Below are 26,750 nucleotides of genomic sequence, written 5' to 3' on the forward strand. Positions count from 1 at the left end.
TTGTACTGAAAGAATATAGTTTTATTAAGCATTGTAGTCAAGTTTCCTTCAAATACACAATTTCCACAATCCATCAACATTCAAACAAACCCAACAGCAGTTCATTCTTTTACAATCTATGAGTTAAGTGATCATCTTATATAGAAGTAACCTATTCGGCTCTTGCGGGCGGGGGGGGAGGGGGGCGCACAATACACCATCTCTCTGATCACTGAACTGATGAAAGATGAGAAGCTTCAGGAGAATTAAGTGGACATGTTAAATGATGCTTCTGCTGTGGAGTGGTGCGAGTGAAGTAAAAACACTAAAGTAAAATGCTGGGTGATGGACAAAGTCTTCATGAGAAGGTTAGGACATTGCTTTGCTACAAAAGGGGTGATTTTGATCCAAGCTTTATATATGATTAATTATTTTTCTTCAGATCTTTGACTAATGCAGAAACGGAACAATATCGTATGAATACACTTTCAAAGTAGCTAGATAGCGTCTTGTTTTTGTTTTTTTAATTAATTGCAACAAAGGTCAATAATCGCAACAAAAAAAAAAAAAAATCAAGATCAGAACAAAACTGTTGCTAACAGTTAACATCATTTATGGGCCATCACTGATATAAACCATTTTATTTAATTTGAAAATGGGCACCGTGCTTGTAAAGAGGGAAGAAAAAGGACGACATGCACAATAACTACACAACTGTTAAAGTGTGAACCATGCAGAAGGTTTTCGTTCCAGCTCCACGTGGGAGGAAATCTTTCAGGATTTGACGAAATCTTTCACGTCTGATTTTAGAGCCGTTTCTCAAAAACGTTACAGCTGATTGATGGAAACAGCACGGAGCTCATCCCCTTAAATTATGAACCAAAACCTAAAAAGTGGTTGACCAAAGGCAGACATGTTGCATTTTGCTTTTCTGTTTATATATTAGGGTGTTAACCACGCAGTTACCAGGACAACACAAAACTGACTTACCCGTACTGTGGAGAATACATGGTGCCAACAAGTACTGGAAAAGTATCGACCTATAAGAACTAAAATATTCCCCAATCAAAGCTTCTTAAAGGTTTTAATATTCTAATGAAAAGGAAAAGTATTATTAGCATAAACATGTAGAAACGGCGGTGGCGTGGGAGCTTCACCAGGGACTCCTGCACCTAGCAGTGTGTCATATATTGTGTGTTTACTGAGAGGGATCTGAATTTCATCTCTGATCTTTGAGAGGAACGGTGTACATTGACTGTAGGCTTTCCGAATTCCTAATGCTGCTCCATCTTTCATTCTTCACCCTCTCTAGAAAAATAGGCTTACACTTCTCTTTTTAAGACGGCGGCATCCAGACCTTCATCTCTATGGCAGCCGCCGTCTGCATTTAGTGCATTTAAGTGAGGATTAGTATTGCACATCTTGGAGTCACTGCTAAAGGCACTTTCGGGTCGGACGAGAGCCCTGTGTTCCTCTTCATCTCCATTCAGCTGCTCCTGCTCTCTGTCCGTACCGTTCTCCGTTGTGGAGTCGTCGCACGGTGCAGGGGAGGACACCTTCTCCTGTTGCTTGGGTTTATTGCCCTCCTTCAGCGCATCATGTCCGGATGTATGAGGCAGCTTGTGAGCAGGCTTACTCTGGTACAGAGGTCAGAGAGGAAAGAAAGTGATCAGTGAGTGTGAGGAACATGGAAGACATGGAACAAACACACAGATGTGGCCTGAGAGTCCCGGTAACGTGAGTGAATTAACAGTCAAACAAAAGAACATAACAAAGACATGCTGAGAGGCTCTTCTGTTCCCGCACAGCTCACACTGAAAGCTCACACATTGGTTGTGTACTTTGTTGTTGTACGGTTATTAAACAGGGATAAGAGCAACAGCTGTATTTTGATCTTTGTGAAGAAAGTTGCTAACGATTCTTCGACTACAAAAGCGAGCTCCCTCAGCTCCTAAGATTCATACATTGCCTCTGTTTCGCAAACTTGGCATTCTTAACATTAACCAAATTAATTATCTTCAAGTTGCTCAATTTGTTCATGGTTCCTTAAACACAACACTACCTCCTTTTTTGCAATCAATTTCACAATTATCGCACCCAAAAAGCATCCCAGTGGTGGTTTGGTCCAGAGACAATGGCTACATGCACACCAACACATTTTCCAGCCCCTACAATAGAAAATTTGGGAATTGCGATAGTCCCATTTCAGTTTGAAATGGTTGTGTTTTTAGTCTGGACGGACAGAAATGGCGACATTTGGAAACAATGATGCAGACCCGCTTGCTTCCCGATTGGTTCGTATCAGCCGTGGCTCGACCACCAGCGGTGAATGCAAAGCGTTGCCAACACTTAATGTCACAAACAGTTCCACCTCATGGTCGGTCCAAGAAAAGAAATCCCTGCTCACACTTTACTCCATTGTTGATCCTTGTCTGTTGACTTCCTGCAACTAAGCAACCAAATGCAGAGTAAACAAGTGGCTTCTTGTTTAAGCCGGCACGCACTGGACCAGCGTACGTAAAAGATCATGTGATATGTGTTTCCAGGTGTTAGTATGCACAGAGGGTGCAGTCGAATTGTCAAATTTGCTGAGGAAGTTTCCGAAATCTTTAAGTGACCCGGAAGTATTTCATCGGCAGCCATGAGAAGAGCTGTTCAGATCTGTTGAGGCGAATAGTAAATAGGAAAAGGAGATAGGAAGGACAATCCAAATCCACCCAGAGACTTTTGGTGAGACTGCCATGAAATTTGAAATGGACGTTTACAGGTTGCAGAGACAGTTCCTGATGATTGTCAGTGACTCGCGTGACATTTCCTCCACAAATCCCAAAACATTTGTATCTTTGCAGAAGATAGGTTGATTCCATTATACATCATATACTGGATGAGTCTTTGTCTGGACTTTCATACTGTGTGTAGAGCATTTTGTAGGATATTCACATTTCATCCATGAGGAGGTCATGAATGAAAACTGAGAATGTGAGGAAGCTGTCTTGGTCTGATGATAATTGTTGGTTGTAGGAGTTTTTTTTAACACCCTTTAAAAACCATCTCTGTAAACTGATCAGCACCAGAGAAGAATCTATTTTAACAATAGAAAATCTGCTCATTCAGGATGTTTCCTGGAGTATTAAGTAAACATGTACTTTTCTTTGTGTGTAAAGCAAAATACCGGAGTGATAAATATCCAGGTGTATATAAGACAGTGTGTGTTGCAGACTTTACATTAATGTGCCAACACTGAATTTAGACTCGTGCTGTGTGTGGAGTGATGTGGAAACGTTACTTGGTGCGACCTTGCAGATTAAGTTTGTGACTTAAATGAAAATTGACTTGTGTACTTATTCAGACATTACACCTCCATGTTAACTTTGCATCAGTTGAATGTAATGTTATTCATGTATGAAAGGGGTTTAAGTTAGAATCTGTTCGAAAAATCTATATTTTTACCAAAAAAAAAAAAGAAGCATTTAATGACAAGTTGCCACTGAACCAAAGGTCAACAACATATGTGGCCTCAGTTTCACACTTTCAAATTAATATTTAAGTCCTATTCTCTTTTTGCTTTTACACTTGAATATCAGGATTATGACAGTCACTCTCACATCGATATCAGTGGGGGACTTACACATTGCATATGAGTAATGGGCGCCAAAATCCACAGACTTCTTCCGAAAATGCTAGATTTAATTATTTTTGTGCTCTTTGGAAGATAGCCACTTGATCTGTCATCGTCAGACATCTGAGGCCTTAAATTAGCCACAGAACATGGATCGTAGATTTTGACTTCCATCACGTCACCTGTCTCAAGTGTTCAGGGTGAACCTGTCCTTTATTGTGCTGGACTGAGATTTTAACATGCACATCTTCAAACGGAATGAGATGAATTAATGTGAAGAAAACACGTGGATAACGTATAAGATCTCTTATTGTTAACACCATTGCTTCAGTGTAGAGCTGTGTGTGCAGTGCTCTTTGCCTCAGCCTCACTTGCCCTCTCTCCCCCTCTATCTCTCTCCGTCCGGCAGCACCAGGAGATACCCAGCGGTGTCAGTAGGCTGTCAAAACCTCCATAAAGTTTTTACCATCCCCGCAGGCAGACCTCGTCATAAAATACTGTATTTTATATATCGCCTTTCAAGTTATATCGACCGCTTTAACAGTACAAGTCACATTCATCCACACTTCGGCGTTCAGACTTGGGGGTGGGGGGGTCAAACCACCGACCTTCCTGTTTGTGGAGGACCTCTCTACCTCCTGAGCCAAAGTCGCCCCCAAAAACACCAAAGGTTGCCCCTCATGTGCACGAGGGGCATGCGGTTTTCAGAGGTTTGTACCCGTCACTCAGGCCTGTTGCCGAGGTGAGCGGAGGACTCCACAATGCTAACGCCTAAGGCTGATTCTAATTCTGTGGGAAACACTACTGTCACAGTCTGTGTGTAGTGTACTCTGAATGCAAGTATTGACAGTTGTAAGTGTGAGCAATGATTTATCACTAACTTACCAGGTACATGCTTTGACTATGGAAGGCCCGAGTGTGGAACCTGCCTCCTCGACCAAACGTCCTTATGACAGGTGTGGAAATCACTCCACGCAGACGACTACAGAAGACAGATACAGCTGATGATTCAAAAACAAGATACAGCTGATGATTAAATACACAAGGCATCTTAATTTCTTTTGGGTCTCACCCTCTATTTGCTCCTCCAACAGATACCACCTGGATGGGGAAGCCTGCTCTTCCTCTGCCGCGTCGAGTTCCAGCCCAATGACCAACCACAGTGCCAGCAATCTCGAGCTTCCCGCCCTGCGACGAGATTCCTTGAAGTCCTTATTAGACGAGGAAAAGCAAAAAGTCTTAGTATGTGCATGTGTCTCGTGAGAGTTTAAATGATTTAAGTCACTATCTGATCTAAGACTCAAATACACAATGACTTAGGTAGGTTTTGGTTTACAAGGGAATATTAAAAACTTGAAATTTAAATCTAGTGGGATGGCAGATGAAAGAAATAACTCTTAAGATCAAATATTTTAAGACGAAATACAAAACAAAATGGCATGTTTGTAGTTGTCCTCACCAGGCATCCCCCGAACTCTCCCCTGAGGTGGCATCACAGGGAGTGGGGGGTAGAAGGAGCCGCTGGGGGAGTAGAAAGGCATCCCGTGAGGATTTGGAGGCGGTTGCGGGGGGAATGCAGGAGGGGGAGGTGGACGAGCGAAGCCGAGACCTTCCAATATACTCTGACGCATTCTCTCCACCTTGGCAACGAGCTCAGACTGAGGGGCAAAAAAAAAAAAAAACGGATCACAACCACAGCAAAGACTTACTAGATCATACCTATTCGTGGGTTCTCTCTGGGTACTCCGGCTTCCTCCCACAGTACAGAGACATGCAGATTGGGGTTAGGTTAATTGATGACTCCAAATTGACCATAGGAGTGAATGGTTGTCCGTCACTGTATGTTGCACTGAAATAGGATGGCGACCTGTCCAGCCTTTCACCCTATGTGAGCTGGGATTGGCTACTGCCCCTCTGTGACCCTTAATTTGATAAAGCGGTAGATAATGGATAGATGGATGATCACCAGTAATCGACTACTAAATTAATCTCAAACTATTTTGATAATCAATGAAATGGGTTAAGTGTTTTTTTCAAAACTTTATGATTTCAGCCTCTTAAATGGATATTTAATTGAATATTTTCTGGTTTCTTTGCTCCTCAATGACAGTAAACTAAATATCTTTGGTGGTAAAAAAAAATCTCAGGGTTTGAAATACATGATTACATCTTATTGACCAAACAACTAATAGATTAATCGAGAAAATAATTGACAGATTAATTGATAATGAAACTAAGCGTTAGTTGCAGCGCTAGCTGTGACATGCTTGTGCCTCTCCTGTATTCTCTGGTGGCGAGCTGCCATCACAGTTCCTATTTTGGTTCATCCATTTTTTAAACTATAGGCACGTTACGCTGTTGATCCTGCAACTATTTAAGAACAATGCGTCTCAAATGATACATCAAGTTATCAACTTTTAGGGACGGTATATTCATTGAAATACTTAGCTTAAGGACAGCCTGTGCAATATGCAGTATTTTTTAAATTGCTAACTACCACGTGTGCTTATCAGATTTGATGAGGCTTTAATGTAATTCACTTTTCTAATATTGATTCAAATCATGAACAAAAATATTCTTCCCAGTTATGTGAGTGCAGTTACCAGCCACTCACATCTGCAGCCAGAGTATTTCTGATCAATATCAGAGTGTTATTTAACTGGTACATTAGCTCGAGCAGCAGTGTTTCCACTGCAGGTGGTGAACAAGCTAAGCTTTGATATTTTGAGAAAAGAATTATGTGTTCATACATTACAGATATTTTTGAAAGGAGCAATTACCAGTAACTACAGTCTTTCACAGCGTTGAATTATGTGTTGGGTGTTTTGGAGTCAGTATACAGTGAGTCTTTCAGAGTTAATCAGCCCTACAGATGTTCTGTCAGTCCAGTTTAACCTGCAGGAGTTTCTGAAGGGCTGCTGTAACATGTCCTGCTGCCACAGAGGAAAACAAAATACATAAACCTTTCAAAAGAACAGCTCATCGTCCTTTTTTTCTTGAAAAACATCCATCTTATGCAGCGGTGTGCCTGTGTTTGTTTCTGCTACAGCATAACAACCATGAAACAATCAGTTTTAAAATAAAACAAAACTGTTTTAAATGACGCCTCTCCCTCTCTGCATTCATTGTAATTCACTCGACCACCGGCTCTCCGTCTCTTATTGGCGTGCAGTAGGGGAAACTGAAACTGAAAGTGTGTGTTCTGCGCTGAACCTCGACAACATGTAGCTCTCATGACTGACTGATTCTCTCTGCTCACCTTAAGGGGAGTGGGTAGATTAGGGCAGATGAGAATGAGCTTGATAGTAAAATAAAAAGAATGGCTCCCAAACGTGACACTGAGCCCTTTGTTCTTCCTAAAGAGCCATTCAATAGCGATTTTTTTTCCTGCATATTCTGCAGACAGGATAGCCACTTTCTATCAACTGTCCCTCAACTGCCAAAATATGCCCATACTTCTGGTGTGCCGTCACCGCCTTCGCCATGCATAACAAACCCACGTTGCATGCTGCGCCTGCGTCTGGGAGAGCTGGACAGTATTTACTGGGGTAATTTACCATTGGTTATCAAATGCTGTTTTAATGATAATTAAAATTTGAAATGGTAATCCCGTCGGGATTTTCACCTTGGTTTACAGTGAAACCGGTAACCGTTTCATCCCTACAGACACTGTCACATAGTCAGATGATGAAGGAAGGATAAGAAAAATTGTCCTGTTTTACCAGTGTTTCTTTGTCTGTCGTACATTGCGATCACTCTCAAACATGTGACTGGACACTCCCTTGCCAATGTCTTGCGCATTTTGTGAAAAACAACAACCTTTCTTGTGATTTTTTAAAATAGACACTGTAATAAAAATGGTTAAAAATGGTGTGAATATATGCGGCTATGATTTCATGTGAGCCGTTCAGTGTCTGTCACGATTGTTAACTCGCATTGTAACGGGATATTGGTTTATTACTCGATATAGAAAACTGTTAACTTGTTTGACACTTTTGTTTATATGTTGTATTAAGGAAACTGGGCGTTTGGTAAGTTTTCTGATAGTTTCCTTACACGTTTCGTTTGCACTGCACATAGTTATTTCATGTCTATTTTACACTGGAGTTATGGTTGACGGCCCCCTTGTGTTTTGTTATATTAAGGTAGATTAGGCCAGATAGGCAGAATTTTCGTTAATTTAAGGAGATCATAGATTAGTAGCAGATTGTGCGCCTGTTATGTTTTTGGTACTGTTTGTTTTATGATTTGTCGTCACCCGCTGCCCTTATTCCTCAATTGTTGCCTCCCCTGACTCCATCTAAGGTTTTGTTACCTTCCTCCTTTACCCCTAGACCAACTTGAGGGTCATAAAAAGAGAGAAAATCTTGTAATGCAACCCCCCACTCCCCAACCACCACAGCACCTAAGTTGTCAAGAAACCCTGGGAAACCCTGTTGAGTTGCATTGTTTACCAAGTCATACCTGTGAATAGCGATCACTATTATCCACGCAGCACACTCAATGGCTCTGACAGCTCGCCATGATAATGCAAATTAGGAAATAAACTAATCAACATTTTAACAATTGATTCATCTAGACTTATAGTTTATAGCTAATGTTTACTGAATTGTTTAATGAATGATTGTTTGATTCAGAAAACAAGTAGCCAATCACAAGCTCTCAGCCAAAGACAGCATCTCTGAACAGACCAACAGTCCAAGAGTCAAAGATATTTCTTTTGCAGCGATAGGAAATAAACAAGAGCAGGAAATCCACAAATCAGAGAAACTCAATCAACTTTTTTTTGCGGTGATTCGTGTTCTGTCAATCTACTGGTCAAAATAATCATCAAATCATGTCAGTGCTAATTTAAGTCGACGAGCTAACCTGATTAGGGTTGCAACTAACGATTATCTTCAATATTGATTGATCTGTGGATTATTTTCTCGGTTAATCGATTAGTTGTTTGGTCCATAAAATGGTGAAAGATCGGTTTCCCAAACCCCAACATAATGTTTTGTTTTGTTCATACACCAAATATATTTAGTTCACTGTCATAAAGAAGCAAGGAAACCAGAAAATATTCACATTTAAGAAGCTGAAATCATAGAATTTTGACAGATTAATCGATTATCAAAATAGTTGGCGATTAATTTAGTTATCGCTTACTAATCTATTAACTGTTGCAGCTGTAAACCTGATCATTGTCAAAACAGAGATGTTACAAGCTTGTTGTGCTTCAAACAAAGTCTAAAAAGTCAATTTCCACGAGGCAAATTGTTCCGAGAAAAAGGAGAAGGACACAAACCCACCGGGCGCTCCGTCCACCGCGTCCCACGACTAAGCCGGCCGGAGCCAGCGAGAAGTCGTCGGAGGAGCGGCGGCGGCAGAGCGGGGTGGGAGACATTGAATCCCCCTCCTGCTCTCCGGAGGAGAAGGAAGAGTTGGGTACCTGGCGGGCGTGCAGCGCGGCAGCCTAGGGCAGAGGCACCGCGACGGCGCTGGCTAAATGGTTCCGGAGAGAGCGGGACCGGGCCCGATAGGCGACCAGATCTGCCCTCCCAAAAAAAAAAACTATCGGCGAACGTAGCAGCCGCGCATCGGCCGATGCCGATACACGTAAAAAACGCAAACATCGGCTGATATTATCGGCCGGCCGATAAATCGGTCGAACACTAGTTGATACTATAGTGGGGCAAATTTAATTCAAGTTTTATTAAAGTTTAATTGATTATAACAACTAAATATGGCTTCTTTCTTCTCATTTCCCCCTTTCCACCTCTATTTTCCTCCTCTGTACTTTCGCGTTTTTCTTTTCATATGTATGTATTATGAATGTTGTTTGTGTTATTAGTATTGTTTCAAATACTTTTGTTTTGTAAGTACGTCTATTTTGTTCACTGTGATACATAAAAAGTATTTAAAAAAATAAAATGTATAAAAGTTTAATTGAATGCTACTACAAATAATTATTATTATTTTAATACATAAATGGGAGTATGGGGGCTATATAATACCGCTCTGACAATCAATGAGTTCATCTATCTGCACAATCTTAGTAGGTACAGTACCAGTCAAAAGTTTGGCTTTCTTATTCTCTTGAATGGGAAAGCTATTGACTGCTACTGTATGTTGTAGTATTTTGAGTATAATTCTTTTGCCAAAAATGAGATAAAACAACGAACAATGGGTGTAATACACTGCTATTCTACCAATGTATTTAAACTTTCTATAGATATTGTGATATATTATCATGAAATGTTTTGGCCTTTAATAATCATTCAGTGAAAATCTGATATCGTGATAGTCCTAGTGTGCACTATTATCTCCATATGTAAGATTTATCTAGATGACAAAGACAAAGCCAGGGAGAGGCTATGATGGGAGGCTCCGCATCGCGAGGCCATTCAGAACAAGTATTAAACACGACAGTGTTGGACGGCGTGTTGTACAAACAGGTGCATACCACACTGTGGACTATAGTTGGAAGTATGTTTTGCTGGCGTGTGGTGCGGGTGGTGTGTATCAAGCTACCTGACCATCACAGAGGTCAATGAGCTGGGCCTTCTCCCTGTTGGCCCTGATGAGTTTACTCTGCAGCAGTTTGCCGTCAAAGTACATCCACGGACAGCAGTGCTCCCAGGGGATGGGCTGTCCGCACGCGTCGTTGGCAAACATGGCCATGTCCACGCCGTTCATGAACAGAGCGGCCAGCTCGACTCCTCGAGGATCCAGATTGTCGATCTGCAGAAGAAAAAATAACCCCAAGACTTTTATACTTTGTCCAAATGAAAAGAAAAGAGTATGGTCCTCTAACAGCCCCCGCCCAGAGCATTCAGATTAAGCAAGTGCAAAGCAAAGCACAGAGCAAAGCGGCCCATTCGCTCCAGGCTGCCAAAAAATACAGCAGTGGACATCCTAATCCAGCCAACACAGAAAGCCAGCAGACACAACCTACATGATCTGACAGAGCCACACACAGACACACCACAAGCTCCAAAGCACACAGCTGATGTGGATGGTTTACATTAACAAAGGCCGAATGAGAACAGGGCTCCAGATTCCTTATAACTCGGGGAGTTGATAAACCATCCACACGTGACATGAGAATGCCTGAGAAGCTCTGGCTTCTGAAACAACATGCTTGTTACCAAACATGGTTTGCACAAAAATGTTGCTTTGTCTGCAGAATATGAGGAGCAGCAAGAGAAACCAAGCGTACATGAAGTGTCCAACAGGTGAAGCCAGCTCTCAGAGCAGTGTAGTACACGCAAAGCATGGTTGCTTGTGTTTCTCGGACACTCCTCATATAATGAACAGTACAAAATCACCTTCAGTTCCTGCAGCTGGTCAGGCTCATAAAGTTTAGGAGAAAGTGCTTGGGCTAGGAAAGCGTCAAGTTCGTTACGACGCAAAATTCTTACTCCCGGCCAATGTAACATAAACCTGAGGCAAAACACAGAAGGTTAACAGTGTTACAAATATCAGGAACTGAGCAGCACAGTCTCAATAAATCCTCACTCCCTTTCACACTGGACTCTCTCTTCAACTTTAGACATTGAAATCTACATTGTCTATCTGTGTGTAAGGTCAGAGCTGGTTCAGGATTTCAACAAGCCTACTCACCGCAGCACACAACAGAGCACCAAGAGGGGTGTGGGGATGTTGGCAGGGTTTAGCATAGCTGGAGTGTCGGAGCGCATGCAGGCCAGGAACGCCCTCATCCTGCGGTTCTTGTCCTCCACGGCCTTCCCCAACCACAGCTTCTTCAGGTTGGGACATGTCCACTCCCTGAAGGGCAGAGCCTCCACCAGCTCTGGAGTGTGGGGAGACTTGCCCTTATAGGCGGCCCACTCTTTGACCATGACATGTGTATCTGAGTAAGAAAAGAAAAATCAATCGTATCTCAGTAGGACGAGAGCTAGGCTGATATATTGTATATTAGCTTACTGCAGATAACTCTGTGTCTGTGCACATTGGCTTGAGGTAATATTCAGACCCCTGCACTTCAGGTACTCTTCATGAGGTTCTAGATTTAATTTTTTTCCCCATCAATCTACACTCAATAACTCATATGAACATACGTTTCATGTTTTAAGAGATTTTTGAAAATGTATAAAAACTTTTTTTTTCTAAAAACAGCATATGAAAGTATAAAAGTAGGCATATGATTTTCTCTGGCTCCACATTGTATTCAGCTGCATCCTTTTTCTTTTAATTATCCTTCAGATGTTTCTAGAACTTGACCTGGAGTCTTGCTGTGACAAACAGTCCCACTATTCACACACCATGTCAGGATAAACACCAAACCCTGACGTCCAAAAAACTCTCTGTAGATCTGTGATAAAGCTGTGGTGAGGTACAGATGGGGGGGGGGAGGGTATCAAAGCTTTTCTAAAGCTGTTAGTGTTCCCAGGAGCACAATGGCCGCATTGGTTATTCATTTGGAAGAATTTCCTAGAGTTGCCCAGTTGGCTGTCCAGCCAAACTGAATAACCGGGAAAGAAGGGCCATGGTTTTTGAGACTTTACCCAACTACACACCCACCTACACCTGCTACCCTGCACCAATTGGACAGATCAGCTGTCAATCAAGCTGTATCCATGCTTCAGTGCTATATCGTCTATTTTACTCTAAATGGGCCACGATTCCCAAAATGGCCATCTTGCTGCACTGAATAAGACTTGAAACTAGAGATTGAACCATAAACTGCTCAGGAAAATGTTTGCTGACATTATAAATCAAGTGAGAAGTAGAGTCGTTTTCTCATAGACTTCTATAGAATCTGACTTATTAGTGCAACCAGTGAAGTCGCCCTTTGCTGGTCATTTGAGAGAATACAGGCTTCAGGAACTTTGGCATTGGCTTAATTTTCTGGACCCGGTGACTACATCCATTTTTATATACAGTCTACGTCTACATATCAATTAAGTGAGCAACAAGTGGAGGGGTGAGAATCATTTCTAAAGCCTCAGTCAGGACTCACGTTCAGGGAGGCAGTTCTTCCTCATGGCTTGTCTCTCAGCCCTCTTCCTGACCTCTGCCAGGCTGAACAGCACTCCGTAAACATATTGACGAACAGGTCGAAACAGCTGCACTGCTGTAGGCAGGTCTTTGTTAGCTTCATCTTCAATGGTGACAGACAGTTTAATCTCTCCCTGCAAACACACACTGTTACCTTAATGCAACACAATGACACAAACAACTGACTACAGACATGTCAGATTCCAGGGACAAGAATGGTGTGTGTATGGCTTGTATTAGTCTTGACTAGAAAACAGGGAATATTTGTGATTTCTCAGGATGTACACATTTTTAAAAAAAAAACCTAGAAGCAGCTTCATCCCGAACATGAGACTCAGACTTGATGACCCAAACCCGCTGACCTTGGTGAGAACATGGTAGATGCAAGGGTACATGAGGCCTTTCTTGTGTCTGTGCTCGGCCACCCGCAGGACCTCGGGGGCCACGACGGGGAGAGGTGGGATGGTTATGTCCATGTGGTTCCTAGTGGGCATGGAGAGCAGAGAGGGGATCGGGCCGATCAGGCTGTGGGGAACCGCAGCCTGTAACCCCGGGCTCACAACAGAGGTCACACAGAGGTCAGTCTGAGGACAGATGAGACACAAGTTTCACTGAAGTGACCTGGTGAGATTTCTCAGCAGGTCCAACGTGCCGTGTGCCTGATTTTAAAACTCACCTTTGTTTGGTCTCCCAGTTGTCCCTCTGATGTGTTTTCAGAGTGAGGAGTGTGTCCATTTCTCTCCCATCCTCCCTTATGGTCACTAACATGACTAAAAATAAAACAACATACACAAGTCGCAGTGAAAACATTTGTCTGGCAGTGCACCATAATTGAAAATGAAGCTAGTGTGTAGATAAAGGGACATTAAAATGATAAGAGTCATTTATTTGCAGGAAAATGCAACAGCCAGTGAGGTATGTCAGCGACCGAGAACCAGATAAGAATGCTGGGTTTCGGTTACCTTCATTTTGGAGCGGCGGCCCACCGCTGCAATTATTGCCACCGCTCCTGAAGAATTTTATTGCATGACCCTGCGAGGGCTTTTATTTTGAAACAACAAGACAATACAATGGAGAGATGTAGGCAACACACCCCCGAGGAGAGGGATGGAGGGAGAGAAGCAAGAGTAGTGTTACCGGGTACCTGTGAGAAAGAGTTACATTTCGCTTCAGCTTATCGGTTCCTAAAAGATATATATATATATATCTTTAAAATATATATACACTGAACAAAATTATAAACGCAACAGTTTTGTTTTTGCCCCCATTTTTCATGAGCTGAACTCAAAGATCTAAGACTTTTTCTATGTACACAAAAGGCTTATTTCTCTCAAATATTGTTCACAAATCTGTCTAAATCTGTGTTAGTGAGCACGAGATAATCCATCCACCTCACAGGTGTGGCATATCAAGATGCTGATTAGACAGCATGATTATTGCACAGGTGTGCTGTAGGCTGGCCACAATAAAAGGCCACTCTAAAATGTGCAGTTTTACTGTATTGGTGGGGTCCAGGGGGAGGGTCCGAAAACCAGTCAGTATCTGGTGTGACCACCATTTGCCTCACCCAGTTTAACACATATCCTTCGCATAGAGTTGATTAGGATATTGATTGTGGCCTGTGGAATGTTGGTCCACTCCTCTTCAATGGCTGTGCGAAGTTGCTGGATATTGGCAGGACCTGGAACACGCTGTCGTATACGCCGATCCAGAGCGTCCCAAACATGCTCAGTGGGTGACATGTCCGGTGAGTATGCTGACCGTGCAAGAACTGGGATGTTTTCAGCTTCTAGGAATTGTGTACAGATCCTTGCAACATGGGGCCGTGCATTATCATGCTGCAACATGAGGTGATGGTGGTGGATGAATGGCACAACAATGGGCCTCAGGATCTCGTCACAGTATCTCTGTGCTTTCAAAATGCCATCAATAAAATGCACCTGTGTTCGTTGTTGTTACGACGACAAACTGCAGTCAGGTCGAGACCCCGATGAGGACGACAAGCATGCAGATGAGCTTCCCTGAGACGGTTTCTGACAGTTTGTGCTGATATTCTTTGGTTATGCAAGACGATTGTTGCAGCAGCTGTCCGGGTGGCTGGTCTCAGACGATCTTGGAGATGAAGATGCTGGATATGGAGGTCCTGGGCTGGTGTGGTTACACGTGGTCTGCGGTTGTGAGGCCGGTTGGATGTACTGCCAAATTCTCTGAAACGCCTTTGGAGACATCGTATGGTAGAGAAATGGACTTTGCTGCAGTCAGCATGCCAATTGCACGCTCCCTCAAAACTTGCGACATCTGTGGCATTGTGCTGTGATAAAACTGCACATTTTAGAGTGGCCTTTTATTGTGGCCAGCCTAAGGCACACCGGTGCAATAATCATGCTGTCTAATCAGCATCTTGATATGCCACACCTGTGAGGTGGATGGTTTATCTCATGCTCACTAACACAGATTTAGACAGATTTGTGAACAATATTTGAGAGAAATAAGCCTTTTGTGTACTTAGAAAAAGTCTTAGATCTTTGAGTTCAGCTCATGAAAATGGGGGCAAAAACAAAACTGTTGCGTTTATAATTTTGTTCAGTGTATATATAAAAATATATATATTTATTTTTTAAAATATACGTCACAAATCAACGTAACTGTGCCTGTGTTTTGATAGGAGCTAGCACTTAGCATGCATGCTAACGTCCGATTGAAACATGGACCGAGTTAAACCGTCAAGCGTCTGCCTACAACAGAGAAAGTGACAACAAGGCAAAAAAATAAAATAGAACAATTTATCAGGAGTTGTTTACATCTCAGAAAACCACACTGGAGGCTTCAGTTGGAATGGTGCTCATCCCCTTTCAATATGGATTAAACCTAGGAACATGTGGTGGAACTGCTGTCATAAATTCAGGGCTCCAGACAAAGTGTTTTAGCACTGTAGCCGCTTAATGAAAATTTTAGGGGCACAAGCAAAAAATGTAGGGGCTTAAATCAACCTGCAATGAAATGATCCACATTCTCGCCCATTTTAACTGTATTACTGATAAATGCTTTGGTAATGAATAGAAATGTGCTGTTTTATTTTAAGTTCACAATGTCACAATTTAACTGAATTGAATGAGGAAAAAGGTTCAATAGTTAGTTTTGCTATTCTTGAGTGACCTTTTTAGAGGTCACCCTTTTTCCGCCGTGCGGTCGCTTGCCATAGGTTTTAATGTAAAAAGGTGGATAGTGTGTAGCGACATTTGACCCCCAATGCCTGCTAAATAAGTGAAATTATGATGTCCAAGCACCAGCCCACATATTGCTGCTGTTCAGTAATGCCTCAGCGAGCACACTGACTTCCGGTCTGGACGGGGTCGCAGACAAGGTGAAAGGGATAAAAGAGTGCGCACCAGGTCCAGCCCGGAGGCCGAACACGGGTGCAAGTGAACACGGCAGGCGAGTCGGGAGACCTGCATGCGCGCGCAATCCAGGCACTTCACTGTAGAGAAAAGTGCGCCTCTCCTTCAGACTATATACATATGACGGTTTCTTGCAAATGACGAGCTATGACTGCTTTACAAAAAGAGAAAGGACAATACACCCGACAGACTGATCAGAAACTACCTTCTCCCGGAAAGAAGACGGTAACAGAGAGAGAGAGCTGGTTTGTGCTGAACTTACTTGGCAGTTGAGCCTGAGCTTTCATCATTCTCCGAGCAGGAGGAAGTGGAGGAGGCATTGAAGAAAGCCGCCTCTGTGTGGTTGGGGCTCCCGGCCTGGCCCCGGCTGACGGGAGAGGACCTCTCATACAGCGGTGTGTGCTTCCCTTCAGGAGGAATGTTGCTGAAGCTGTTCTGCTCTGGGAGGCCTTTGTCCACTGTGTCCACAGCCAGGCTGCGCTCCGCCGGAAGCTCTGGGTACGAGTGCTGGACCTGAAGACGAGAGAGGAAGACGTGAACATTCGGTGTCCGCAGGGGCAGAGCCACCTGCAGCACTTTCACTGGCTTGTTCAGTTTCTTCGACAGCCTTACCCCAGGTTTTGCAGGCAGCTGCGCCTGTGGAATGTTGAGCATTTTTGGAGATGGCACTGCAGCAGGCACTCCCGTGAGTCTTGGTCTGACTGTGAAACAGAAACACAAAGCTTCAGTATACAGAAATGAGGGAGAAGCAATAGTTATAACAACAATGTATCAAAAAAATGTGACCATGTGGGAGGTCTTTGTCCACCATGGCTCTACAACTGTAACACCAAACACATTAAAAGCAAAATATACACTGCATGTGTTATTTAAATACATAAAAATATATTTAAGCAATAGCTCACGACAGCCCGTAGTATACGCTTATTATATCACGGTTTAGGGGCGTCGTTTGGCGACCCCCTTATGTGATAAAATGAGCGTATATCACGGCCTGAAGTTAGCTGTTGCTTTTATAAAACGGTTACAAGTATGGCAATAGACACAGTACAATAAGATTTTTTTCATTTCTTGAAAATAAGCTTCTTCTTTTTTTACGACACGAAAGTAGTCCCTCCTGGCTGCCTGCACAGTGCACGGCGTTTGCTATGCAACACACAGTAGCATTCCTCAGAAAGAAGGCTACAAGCCAGTAGCTGGGTTCGCCAGCAATATAAGTTTACAGGCTACTGTGGTCCGTAACCCACGCCAAAACAACAAACATTCAACCTCACCGTCAGCTTTGAGCTCTTGTTAGTTTCCTCAACTTCACTCCGTCGCTATTCACGTCTACTTACGTTGTTACTTCCTCAGTCGCAGAGTGATACGGACCCGTCAGACTGATTCAACGTCATACCAGTTGTATACGCTCATTATACCACGGCTATGAATAGTAATAGCTATAGCTATAGTAATATCAGATCGCTTGATTTGAGCTAACCGTTTTATAATAACTTTAAGCAGTTCACTAAACTTCACTACAGTTATTTGGATATTATTAACAATTGTAGTTTTGTGGGGGTTTTTATTATCATTATTGTGGCACTTCTAGCTCATAAGGCCCATCCTAAGCAGAGCATATTTAGATTGTAATTCATGTACAACAGCTTCCTTAATTACTATCAACAAGCAGTAATTAGGAGATTATCGGGGGAAAACTTGTGACTATGGTCATAATTTAACATTAATAATAAATATAATATATTATAATAAGATAAGATATACCTTTATTTGTCCCACAATGGGGAAATTCGGACATTACAGCAGCAAAATGGACAGGAGAAAATCCCAGAATGCTCTAATATGCCTGCTGATAAGCAGCTAGTTAATTGTGAATAAGAATCTTAATATAAAGTGTCACCCTTACTGATTACTAAAGGTTTTACTCTTATCCACAGTTCAGTTCTCACTCAGACCCCACAGTCATGAATGGACCAAAATAGTCAAAACATGACACATGCAGTAGGAAGACAAGAAACTAGGATTGATAAAATGTACAGCTTGCACTGACTTTAACAACTTTAATAGATTATAAAGCAAAGAGAGCTCAACACGCTGCACCTGCTTTCTTGGCAGAGGGTCAGAGTGGAAGTATCATGGCTCCATCGTCCTGTATGGTGTTATTAGATTGTGGACATTTGCATTGTGATTTCTCTCTTAATTTCAGAATCGTTACATCTGTATTTATTATCCGGATGTTTGTCAAAATTAAATTTAAAAAAAATGAGTGTTCAGCTCTCGAAACAACATAAAGGGAAAACATTCTAAGTTTACTGAATAATACTGGGGCATCTGATACTTGTGTAGCGATCTTTGCTTCTTATACATTTGTCTACATGTGCCACGGTGATCACTGGCGATTGAACCAGAGATCGTTTGAGTCAATCTGCGCGTGACTCAGTGCTGCCTGCTGAGAGCACTGTGGTACAGTGTCAGACAGACAGAAACCTACCTGGCTGTGGAGGGTAGTGGGGGGGGTTGCTGGCCATCGAGTAGTACTCCACTGCCTTCTTGAAGCGGAGGACTTTGTCATCAGTGCACGACTGAAAGAAAAACATCCAAGTTATCACACACTGTACACAGGCAGGGAAAAGGTTCCTTATCTGTCTACAGAGGGGAAAAAAAAAATTTCTGTACTCGCCTACCATGCTGTGAATGGCTCAGGCCCTTCATACATCCAAAAAATGGTCAAACTTTACAACCCAGCCCATCCACAACGCTCTGCTACTGCGAACCAGCACCCCACTGACATCAGGACAGCAGAATCCCTTCACAGGTTCTGTCGCAGACTGAAAACTCACGTGTTCAGACTGCACCTTACTCCCTCAATTTATTACTTCTGTTCTGTTCAGCTGACGTCTCCGGTCATTTCTCTTTCTATTACAGTGTTCACTAGTTCAACACACTCAATGTGGTGTTATTTATTAGGACACTTGTTTTTTGACAGTGGCGGAAAAAAAGCTATAACAGCTCTTTTTAGGTATCAGAACATCTATGACTTACTATCTTGTGCCCACTTCCCACCATGCATTTGTGAAATCGAGACTGTAACTTTACATTTGTTGTTCTGCTCAGTGCAATTTATTATTATTATTATTGTACAAAGGGTTGATTTTTTTCAAAGTGAATTTAAAAAGCTTGGAAGCAGCTAGAAATTAATTCAATTCATAATATTGCTCTAAATCTATGTCCTTTTCAAAATGTGTGAACAAAGGTAAATGTGCTTTCTAACGAGTTCTATGTCTTCAGTAATTACCACACGAGTAAAGATTCACATGACAGCTCCCGCTCATCAGAAGGCCCAGGAGAAACCTGTTGTCAACCACTGGCTGCATTTCATCAAGCAGCGTTACAGTCACTTCTGATACAACTGCTGCATTTCAAAAAAAGATCACAGATTTAATTTTAAGGGTCTGGTGTGCTTATCTATTTTACTGCTACAACACTGCAATAAAAATTATAAAAAGTAAAATGACTGAAAAAAATTACTAACATTTTCTTCAATAGCAATACATCAACAGTTCTAAATATATAATCAATATAATGCTTGTACATTGCATAAACACAGAAGTAAAACACAACAGTTGGGTTTCTCTGCAATATTGTACGGTCTCAACCTTACTATGTAAAGTGCCTTGAGCTAATGTGATATGTTGTAATTTGGCGCTAAACAAATAAAACTGAATTGAAGAAATGTTGTGATAATCATCAAAACGACTGATATTAAATTGTTTTATCGTGATATCATTTAATTCCATATAACCCAGCCCTATTATGTAATAGCACAAAAAAAATTTTTTCGCAAAAAAAGCTTTTCGATAGGTTGTACTGGTGAACAGGACCCGACCGGACTTGGATTTATTCTGTATGAATCTGGGGATTTGATCAAATCAATCTGTGACATGCCCACCACCTCTCATGTAGAAAACTGTCCCATACCTGTGAATGCTTGAAGATGTCCTTAGCGATGGCCTCCAGGTCAGTGATGTCTGGAATATCGTGGACATATTCTGCCACAGCCTTGATGACAACATCGCAGGGTGGGAGCACAAGCTGGTGGGCACGCACCTGCGGAACAACCACACACTGCGGTCACAACAGGTCAGCCAATCATATTTGAGTTCAGAGTTGTCGGATCCTCAGCTTTGGATCCAGCCTTTTATATCTTCCAGCAAGTTAGGAGATTCTGGTGTTGTTCAACCTGAGATTACAAAGTCTTCATACACAAAAGAAGTTTCCAACTCAGATTAATAGTTAAACTCTGCATTGCTTGTTTACAGATACTCTGTGTATGTAGCAGAAGCTGTAAATAAGCCAGTTGATCATCCACACCATTTCGTGTCCATGCTGGTTCGACTGTGTGAAAATACATCACAGCTCTGATCAACATTACTATCTCATTAAATCCAATTAAAACGTTTTCCGAGAATAAGTTACACCCTTTGTTTTAATCATGCATCTGAAACATGTTAGACTGTTCCATCTGCCTGCAAACCTACCAACCACCTCCACCACATATTCCCCAGCCTCTCCATAGGCAGGTAAAACAGATTTTTTAAAATAGGATCTACATATTGTGACATCCATGAGCTGCCCGTTGTCACAGCTGCCAGGGAAAACAGTGAGAGTGAATCAGAATGGGAGAATTAAAAAGGCTTCGTCATGGCAGTTGAGAAGGGAAATACAATCATTCATTCAGTACCAATGGTTACTGAATGAATCCAAAGTTGATGCAGAATCCAAAGGTCACAGATTGTAACATCAGTTTTCTGAGCATTGTGATCTGCAGCTGCTGCTACAGATGCTGAAATGCACCTATGAAGACATTAGCATCTCTACACAGGCTTTTATCTCCTACCTGTTAAACCAAAGAAACAGACATTTACTACTGCAGTTGTTTATCTTTTATACTAATAAATCAACCAGGGGAGAGTTTCACTTCTTCTTATGACAACAGTTTAAACAATTTATTAACATAAAGTACAATGAAGTTTACAAGATACTACTACATCCATGTGGTTAAGTTTATTTCATGTTGAGGGTAATATGTTCCACATTTATTATGTGAAATAAATATGGAATATTTTCAATAATACTGATACATGTATTTTGAGTTGTGTCACTACATTTTCAGTCTTTTGGTTTCTTTAAATCCATGTCACTTAACTTAGGGACACACCAACACCACGTCAAACAACTCACATCGACAAAGACCGTCTACTATGTCTGCTCGTCTTATTCGTCTGGTCACGTCATGCAAACAACATTGTACCTGGAACCCAACGCCAAGACTTAATCCAACGGCTAACTAGCTTGAACGTTCCGTGTGTGAGGAGGATACCAGAATGGGGTGGTAGTTTACATCATTCAGAAAGTGAAATAGTGAAACCCAACCAATGCTGTTCAGTCGATCCAACACCATGAAGAGTAAACAAAGCAATCTCGCCTAGCATTTTCACAGCACTCGAGAAACTAACAGCCACGTTGACCCAGATTGACAGATAGATAAAGATAAACTCTGCTGCAAGCCTACCTCAACTCTCTTGTGAGTGTGTACCCTCTTGTGTACCCTCTTGAGTATAGACGGCCTACAACACACCGCCACAACTTGGACCATCGCCACTCATCAATGTTCAGTCAAGTTCAAACAGCCAAGCATTGCTTGGGTGTGGCCTTTACAGGTTAATATGATTATGTAAAACCTGATTATTTAATGAAAATTATCCGCTTTATGTTTAACAAACATAAGACAGCGTTAGACACCAGTCAAGACATTTGGGTATTGGGCGTGTGTGTGTGCGTGTGAGAGATATTTTGAGTTAATTCTGTTATTTTGTTTTATGACACATTAATGACATTTGTTAAAACAGTTTACTTTGATTTTGTTGTGCAAAGGAGACAGACATTGGTCAGGTTATTGATGGGTGAGATTATTGTGTGATATATGATGCTTGTCCTGGAGTGGGAGGTTCCCTTTAAGTAGGTGAACGAAAAGGTTTGTTGTCGGTTAGAAGGCGGAGAGCAACAGTTTTCTGATCGCACATCACGTAATTTTAATATTTATAATCCTGTGTTCAATCTTATTTAACTTAGTTTCTGGAAAAGTCAACAAGAGTTTTTGTCTTAGTAAAAAATGCTTTAGTTCTTTTGAAAAGACTTTCTCCTTGCGTGTTTCATGAGGAGAGTGAACGGGCGACGCCCCATCCAACCTCAGGTGGCTAAACAGATAGAATTTCATATGGATTAGCCATTTCAGTGCATGTTTGTGTGTGTGCGTGCGTTCTGTGAGTGTCATTCAGCAGTGGAGTGCACTGTGTTAGTCTGCAACATGTGAACCAGATGGCTTTTGGTTTAATCACAGCTCATCATTTACAGACCAACAGCTGAACCATTCTCACAGTGTGCCCTCAAAGTGTCTGGCACTTCTGTCATGCAACTGTTAGCCTCGACAGTTCACCGATCCACCCATCCAATAATGCCGCATTACCCATTCAAATTCAGCCAAACCTCTACAACAAGCTCGCTGGCAGATGGTGGTTGAGCTCACAGCCTTCTACTCATTTCTTCATCTTTGGTTATTCAGTGACGCTAAAATTCAGTCTCTCATTGGAGACAACTACCAACAGATTCTAGTAATTTTTTTCAAAGGTATCTATCATCAAACAGCTATGTTCTCAACCACTCTCTAAACTGGACAACAGCTGCGGATAATGTGTGTGACCTTTCACTAAAACAGCCATGTAGAAACTCTTAGACCTCTAGTCATCAAAGCAAAGCTCAAATAATTTGCAAAAATTAAAAAAAAAACTTAAGATGGGTACTAAATTAAGGGAATTAGGATGACGTTGGTTATGATGTCGTCTGTTAAAGGTGAAATATTATGATCTTATTCAGGTTCATACATTTAATTTTGGTTAACCCTTGAAAAGGTTTACATGCTCTAATGTTTAGAAAAGGCATCAGTATTCTCATACTGCCCATTCCTGCAGCTCCTCTTTTCACCCTATGTCTAAAATGCCTGGATTTATTTTACCCCCACCTACCGATAAACCACAGTCTGTTGTGATTGGTCAACTGATTCAAAAATATTTAGGAAATGTCACGCCCCTTCACCAGAAAAGTGGAGATTCTCTGATTACAGGCGGGGTTACCCCAAAAAAGTCCAACTGTGACATCAGAGTGGGAGAGAAATCTGAACCAGGGGTTCAGAGCCAGGCTGTAGGGTTTAGCCAGCCCACAAAAAAAACATAGGCTCCACAGATACACACATTTATTTGCACAAACACTGAAATAATATCTCACCTTTAAAGGGGTAGTTAGCGATTCCACAGCAATTTGTTTTTGTAAAAAAATCTGCAACAAATATTTCCTCACCACCCCGTTAGCTGTCGCTTCTGTGTGCAGCGAAGAAAAATCTGGGTTTTCGGCTCAGCCCAGGCTCCGTAAATCGAGAAAAAAATGGTGCAGACCACAACACACAACACTGTGTTCAGTTTGTAATCATCACACGTCAACACCTTAAGAGCCGTGCTGGCGGCTGACGATGCAACGCCTCGCATTTGGCCTAGTGGTTTGCGTGTCAGACTCCCTTACCGGGGACCGGGGACCAAGGTTCGGCTCCCGGCCAGAAAAGGAAAATCACAACAACAACAAAGAAAGAAACAAATTTTCTCCAGAATAGCTAACTGCGCTTTAAATCTGAGTTAACTTACCCGGAGTAAGTGGGTGTGGAAGAGCACAATGCTAACAATCGTGGTTATTTCCAAGGAGAGATTTGTGTGTTTGTCTTTTTTCTGCCCTGTGTGAAGTAAACAGGGATCAGTTGGAAATGTCGACCTACATACATGAACCAGTCAGGGTTTGATAACACCGGAATCAAAATGTGATCACAGTGGGTGAAGGATATCTTCGCACGCACGCACACACACACACTTCTGATAGAAGAAACATTCGCTAGATCACCAAATGCATATTAAATAGCAGGTTTATGTTTAAAAAGCTCCTCCAGAGCAATAGAATGTTTGCTTAAGTGTTGAAATTCAATCAACTGCCCCATCAAAAACTTCTTTGACTCTACGTTGAGAAAGTGAATGGGAGTGAGGGACTTAAGTATTTAGTTCCACTGCAGGAACAATGCACTTACCCATAACAACAATATTCAATGTGCTGAGCCACTGGTCCAATCCTCCAGTGACTCATTAACAAGGTTCACAAACTCGCTATACACTTATTTATCATTACACTAACAGTCCACTGATTGGAAGAAAATAGACAAAAGACAGTTTACCTTCAAAGATGCTAATGGATGCTCTGGGCCAAGTAAGCTCCAGTGAAAGGCAGCCAAGTCTTCATCAGGCAGCATGTGGTTTCCTGTAAAATACATTCAAGCACAGCTGTGTTTAGTCGGCTTCATCCGAACGATCCACTCCATCTGTGAGCCGCGGAGGCGGTTGCCGACCTAAGAGTGACGCAAAAACGATGAAGCGACTCGGGTTGAGGTCGAGCTGCCGCGCCACTTCGTGCATCAGGTACTGGCTAGTGGTGAGGCTTTTTCCATTGCGGCTCAGCTTGAGGGCGTGGGCACTGAAGTAGTGCGGGACGTTGCAGAGGGCGTAGTCAGAGTCGTGGGCCACCAGGCCGTGGAAGCCACTCTCTCTGCTTAAGGACAGCACTTCCAGGTGGTGGTCCTCGATGCTCTGGACAACCTGAGGAGATAACATAAAATGTTATCCAGAGTGTGTGACATGAACAACATCTGGTACACATCTGTACCAGGGACGAACCAATAAAGCTACATCTCTCCTGACACCTCAACGTGGAAAATCTGACAATCCCAAATTCAAGACCTGATGGATTTTAACTGACAACAGGAACACAATATTTAGATCCAATTTGAAACACTAACTCTATTTAATGTGGATCAGCCCATGTCCATTTGTGGATCAGGCATCTGCCCAACATCCGACACCACTTAATAAGGTCAGTGTCGAAGAAATGTAAACTAATTATTGGTCTGTGAACCAGTTTTAAATATGATAACAGCTCTGCGGTGTCTTGCATTTAAATGAAAAAAATGCAAAATGAGATGCATCTTCACCGTTTTTGCATCACTGAAATATTAATAGATTTCTGCATGTGCAGTGTTACTGCTCAGGTGATATTTGAGGCTGCGACTGACAGGTACTGTCATTCATTTTGTTAGTATAAGTCATTAATCAGTTTGGCCTATTAAATGTCCGAAAAATGTCTTTCTCATTTCTCTGACCACCAGTCCAAAACCTGAGAACCATAAACATCACAGGTGGCTGACTGCGTAAAATTCAACATGATCAATCAATTCTCCAAATGAATATTCTGTCAGGTGAAGAATTGAGTCCACTCTGGAACTACTGTGTTGCTGGCCCTCTGGGACCAACAGGTGAGCGAGACAGGCATACACGACATCTGGCCTTTTAGCAAATGATCGAACCGTGTTACAGTGATGATCATGTGCATGTGGACTCCGAGGTATGGGCTGCAACTAACGATTATTTTCATTATCCGATTAATCTGGCGGATATTTTCCCGATTAATCGATTCGTTGTTTGGTCCAGAAAATGTTGAAAAATGTCCATGGCGTTTCCTAAACCCCAAGATTGATGTTTTTTGTTTTGTCCTGTCATAGACGAATCAGAACATTTTGCCCTTGTTTTCATAAAACGACTTGACTTGATCAATCAAAATAGTTGGCGATTTGTTTGGTAATCAATTCCTAATCGATTCATTGATTCACTCTTGCAGCTCCAACTGGCACACTAATGAACCCGAGAGTGTGGAGGCAGCTTTTTTTAGTCGAAGGTGAAGTTGGTGGAGCAGTGGTGACATGGTGGGCAGCTAGCAGGCTACCCACTGAGCCTGCTAACGTCTGCCGGCGGTAGTCCGCCGTGGCTCCGCTCAACAGGCCGAGTTTCCACTCACTCCGACGCGGAACCTGAGGAGCGCCAGTCGGATGCAGTGGGCCATGCACACGGGCGGGAGGAACCAGACTTTCGGCGGAGGGGTGCCCTTGTTCTGGACGTGGCTGACGATCTGCTGGGCGGCCTGCCTCTCGTTCACCTGCCGCTTGACCCACTCGTGAAGGCGGCCTTTCTCCAGGGCGCCGTTGAAGCACACCAGGAGCTCAATGTTGCCGTTGAGGCAGGCCTTGGCGAGGGCGGCCAGGTAACCCAGCATGTGGTTCCACTGGCCCCCGCTGACCCAGTCCGTGTAGAAGCCTCCGTAGAGCCGGTGGAGGCAGTTCTCGGCGTCCACCAGCAGTCTCAGCGGGCTCTGAGGGGGTCTCTGGCGGCCCCCTCCGACCAGACTGCCCCGGGCCAGCTTCTGGAGCTCCACCGGCACCACGGCGCTGGGACAGTGCTTTTCAATGTACTCTAGGAAGCCTTGGACGCCCATGTTGGGCTCCAGCCGAGAGACGGGAACTTGGAAGTTAACTGTAAAACTGCGAAATAGGGGTCGAATGGAGCCGGCGGAGGCTGCGGCGCGGCGTCGCCACTGACAGGCGGCGTGCAGCTGCCTGTGGATATCGTCGGAGTCGGAATATTCGGTCGAAAGAAACGAAACGAGGCCGCTATTTGAGCGTCGCCGGTTTGCGGTGGCTTGTTCCTGGTTCACGGCTGGGGGCCGCCATGTGTCCGCTCACGGTGTCATGCCCGGGGTTGTGAATCCGGCCG

The 26,750-nt window shown here is 42.8% G+C and overlaps 1 protein-coding gene across 2 annotated transcripts; it reads right to left on the bottom strand.

The window, feature by feature from the left end:
• Positions 1–26,750, bottom strand: LOC118309433 (constitutive coactivator of PPAR-gamma-like protein 1). Of its 2 annotated transcripts, XM_035631553.2 has the most exons (17): positions 25,999–26,744; positions 24,500–24,746; positions 24,329–24,411; positions 19,981–20,109; positions 18,494–18,584; positions 16,615–16,703; positions 16,265–16,515; positions 13,281–13,374; positions 12,967–13,188; positions 12,567–12,738; positions 11,207–11,456; positions 10,912–11,026; positions 10,115–10,324; positions 5,058–5,256; positions 4,671–4,809; positions 4,484–4,580; positions 1–1,616 (listed from the first exon to the last, which is right to left on the bottom strand). In XM_035631553.2, exons 1-17 carry the CDS (start codon positions 26,470–26,472, stop codon positions 1,302–1,304), a joined length of 3,177 nt encoding a protein of 1,058 aa, XP_035487446.2. In that variant the 5' UTR covers positions 26,473–26,744; the 3' UTR covers positions 1–1,301. The 2 variants fall into 2 exon arrangements, with proteins under 2 accessions (XP_035487446.2, XP_035487447.2); XM_035631554.2 differs by lacking the exons at positions 1–1,616; positions 4,484–4,580; positions 4,671–4,809; positions 5,058–5,256; positions 10,912–11,026 and having other exon boundaries at positions 10,126–10,324; positions 25,999–26,750.

Source organism: Scophthalmus maximus, chromosome 6 (genome assembly GCF_022379125.1).
Source record: "Scophthalmus maximus strain ysfricsl-2021 chromosome 6, ASM2237912v1, whole genome shotgun sequence".
NCBI classification, from domain to species: Eukaryota; Metazoa; Chordata; class Actinopteri; order Pleuronectiformes; family Scophthalmidae; genus Scophthalmus; species Scophthalmus maximus.

Excerpts from the sequence above, each read along its gene's own strand:
- LOC118309433 (XM_035631553.2), bottom strand. The coding sequence starts at position 26,472 with ATGGGCGTCCAAGGCTTCCTAGAGTACATTGAAAAGCACTGTCCCAGC. Across the intron at positions 11,027-11,206 it reads GTGCTCTGTTGTGTGCTGCG|GTTTATGTTACATTGGCCGG; the intron begins GTGAGTAGGCTT and ends GTTTTGCCTCAG. Across the intron at positions 4,581-4,670 it reads GTTGGAGGAGCAAATAGAGG|TCGTCTGCGTGGAGTGATTT; the intron begins GTGAGACCCAAA and ends TGTCTTCTGTAG.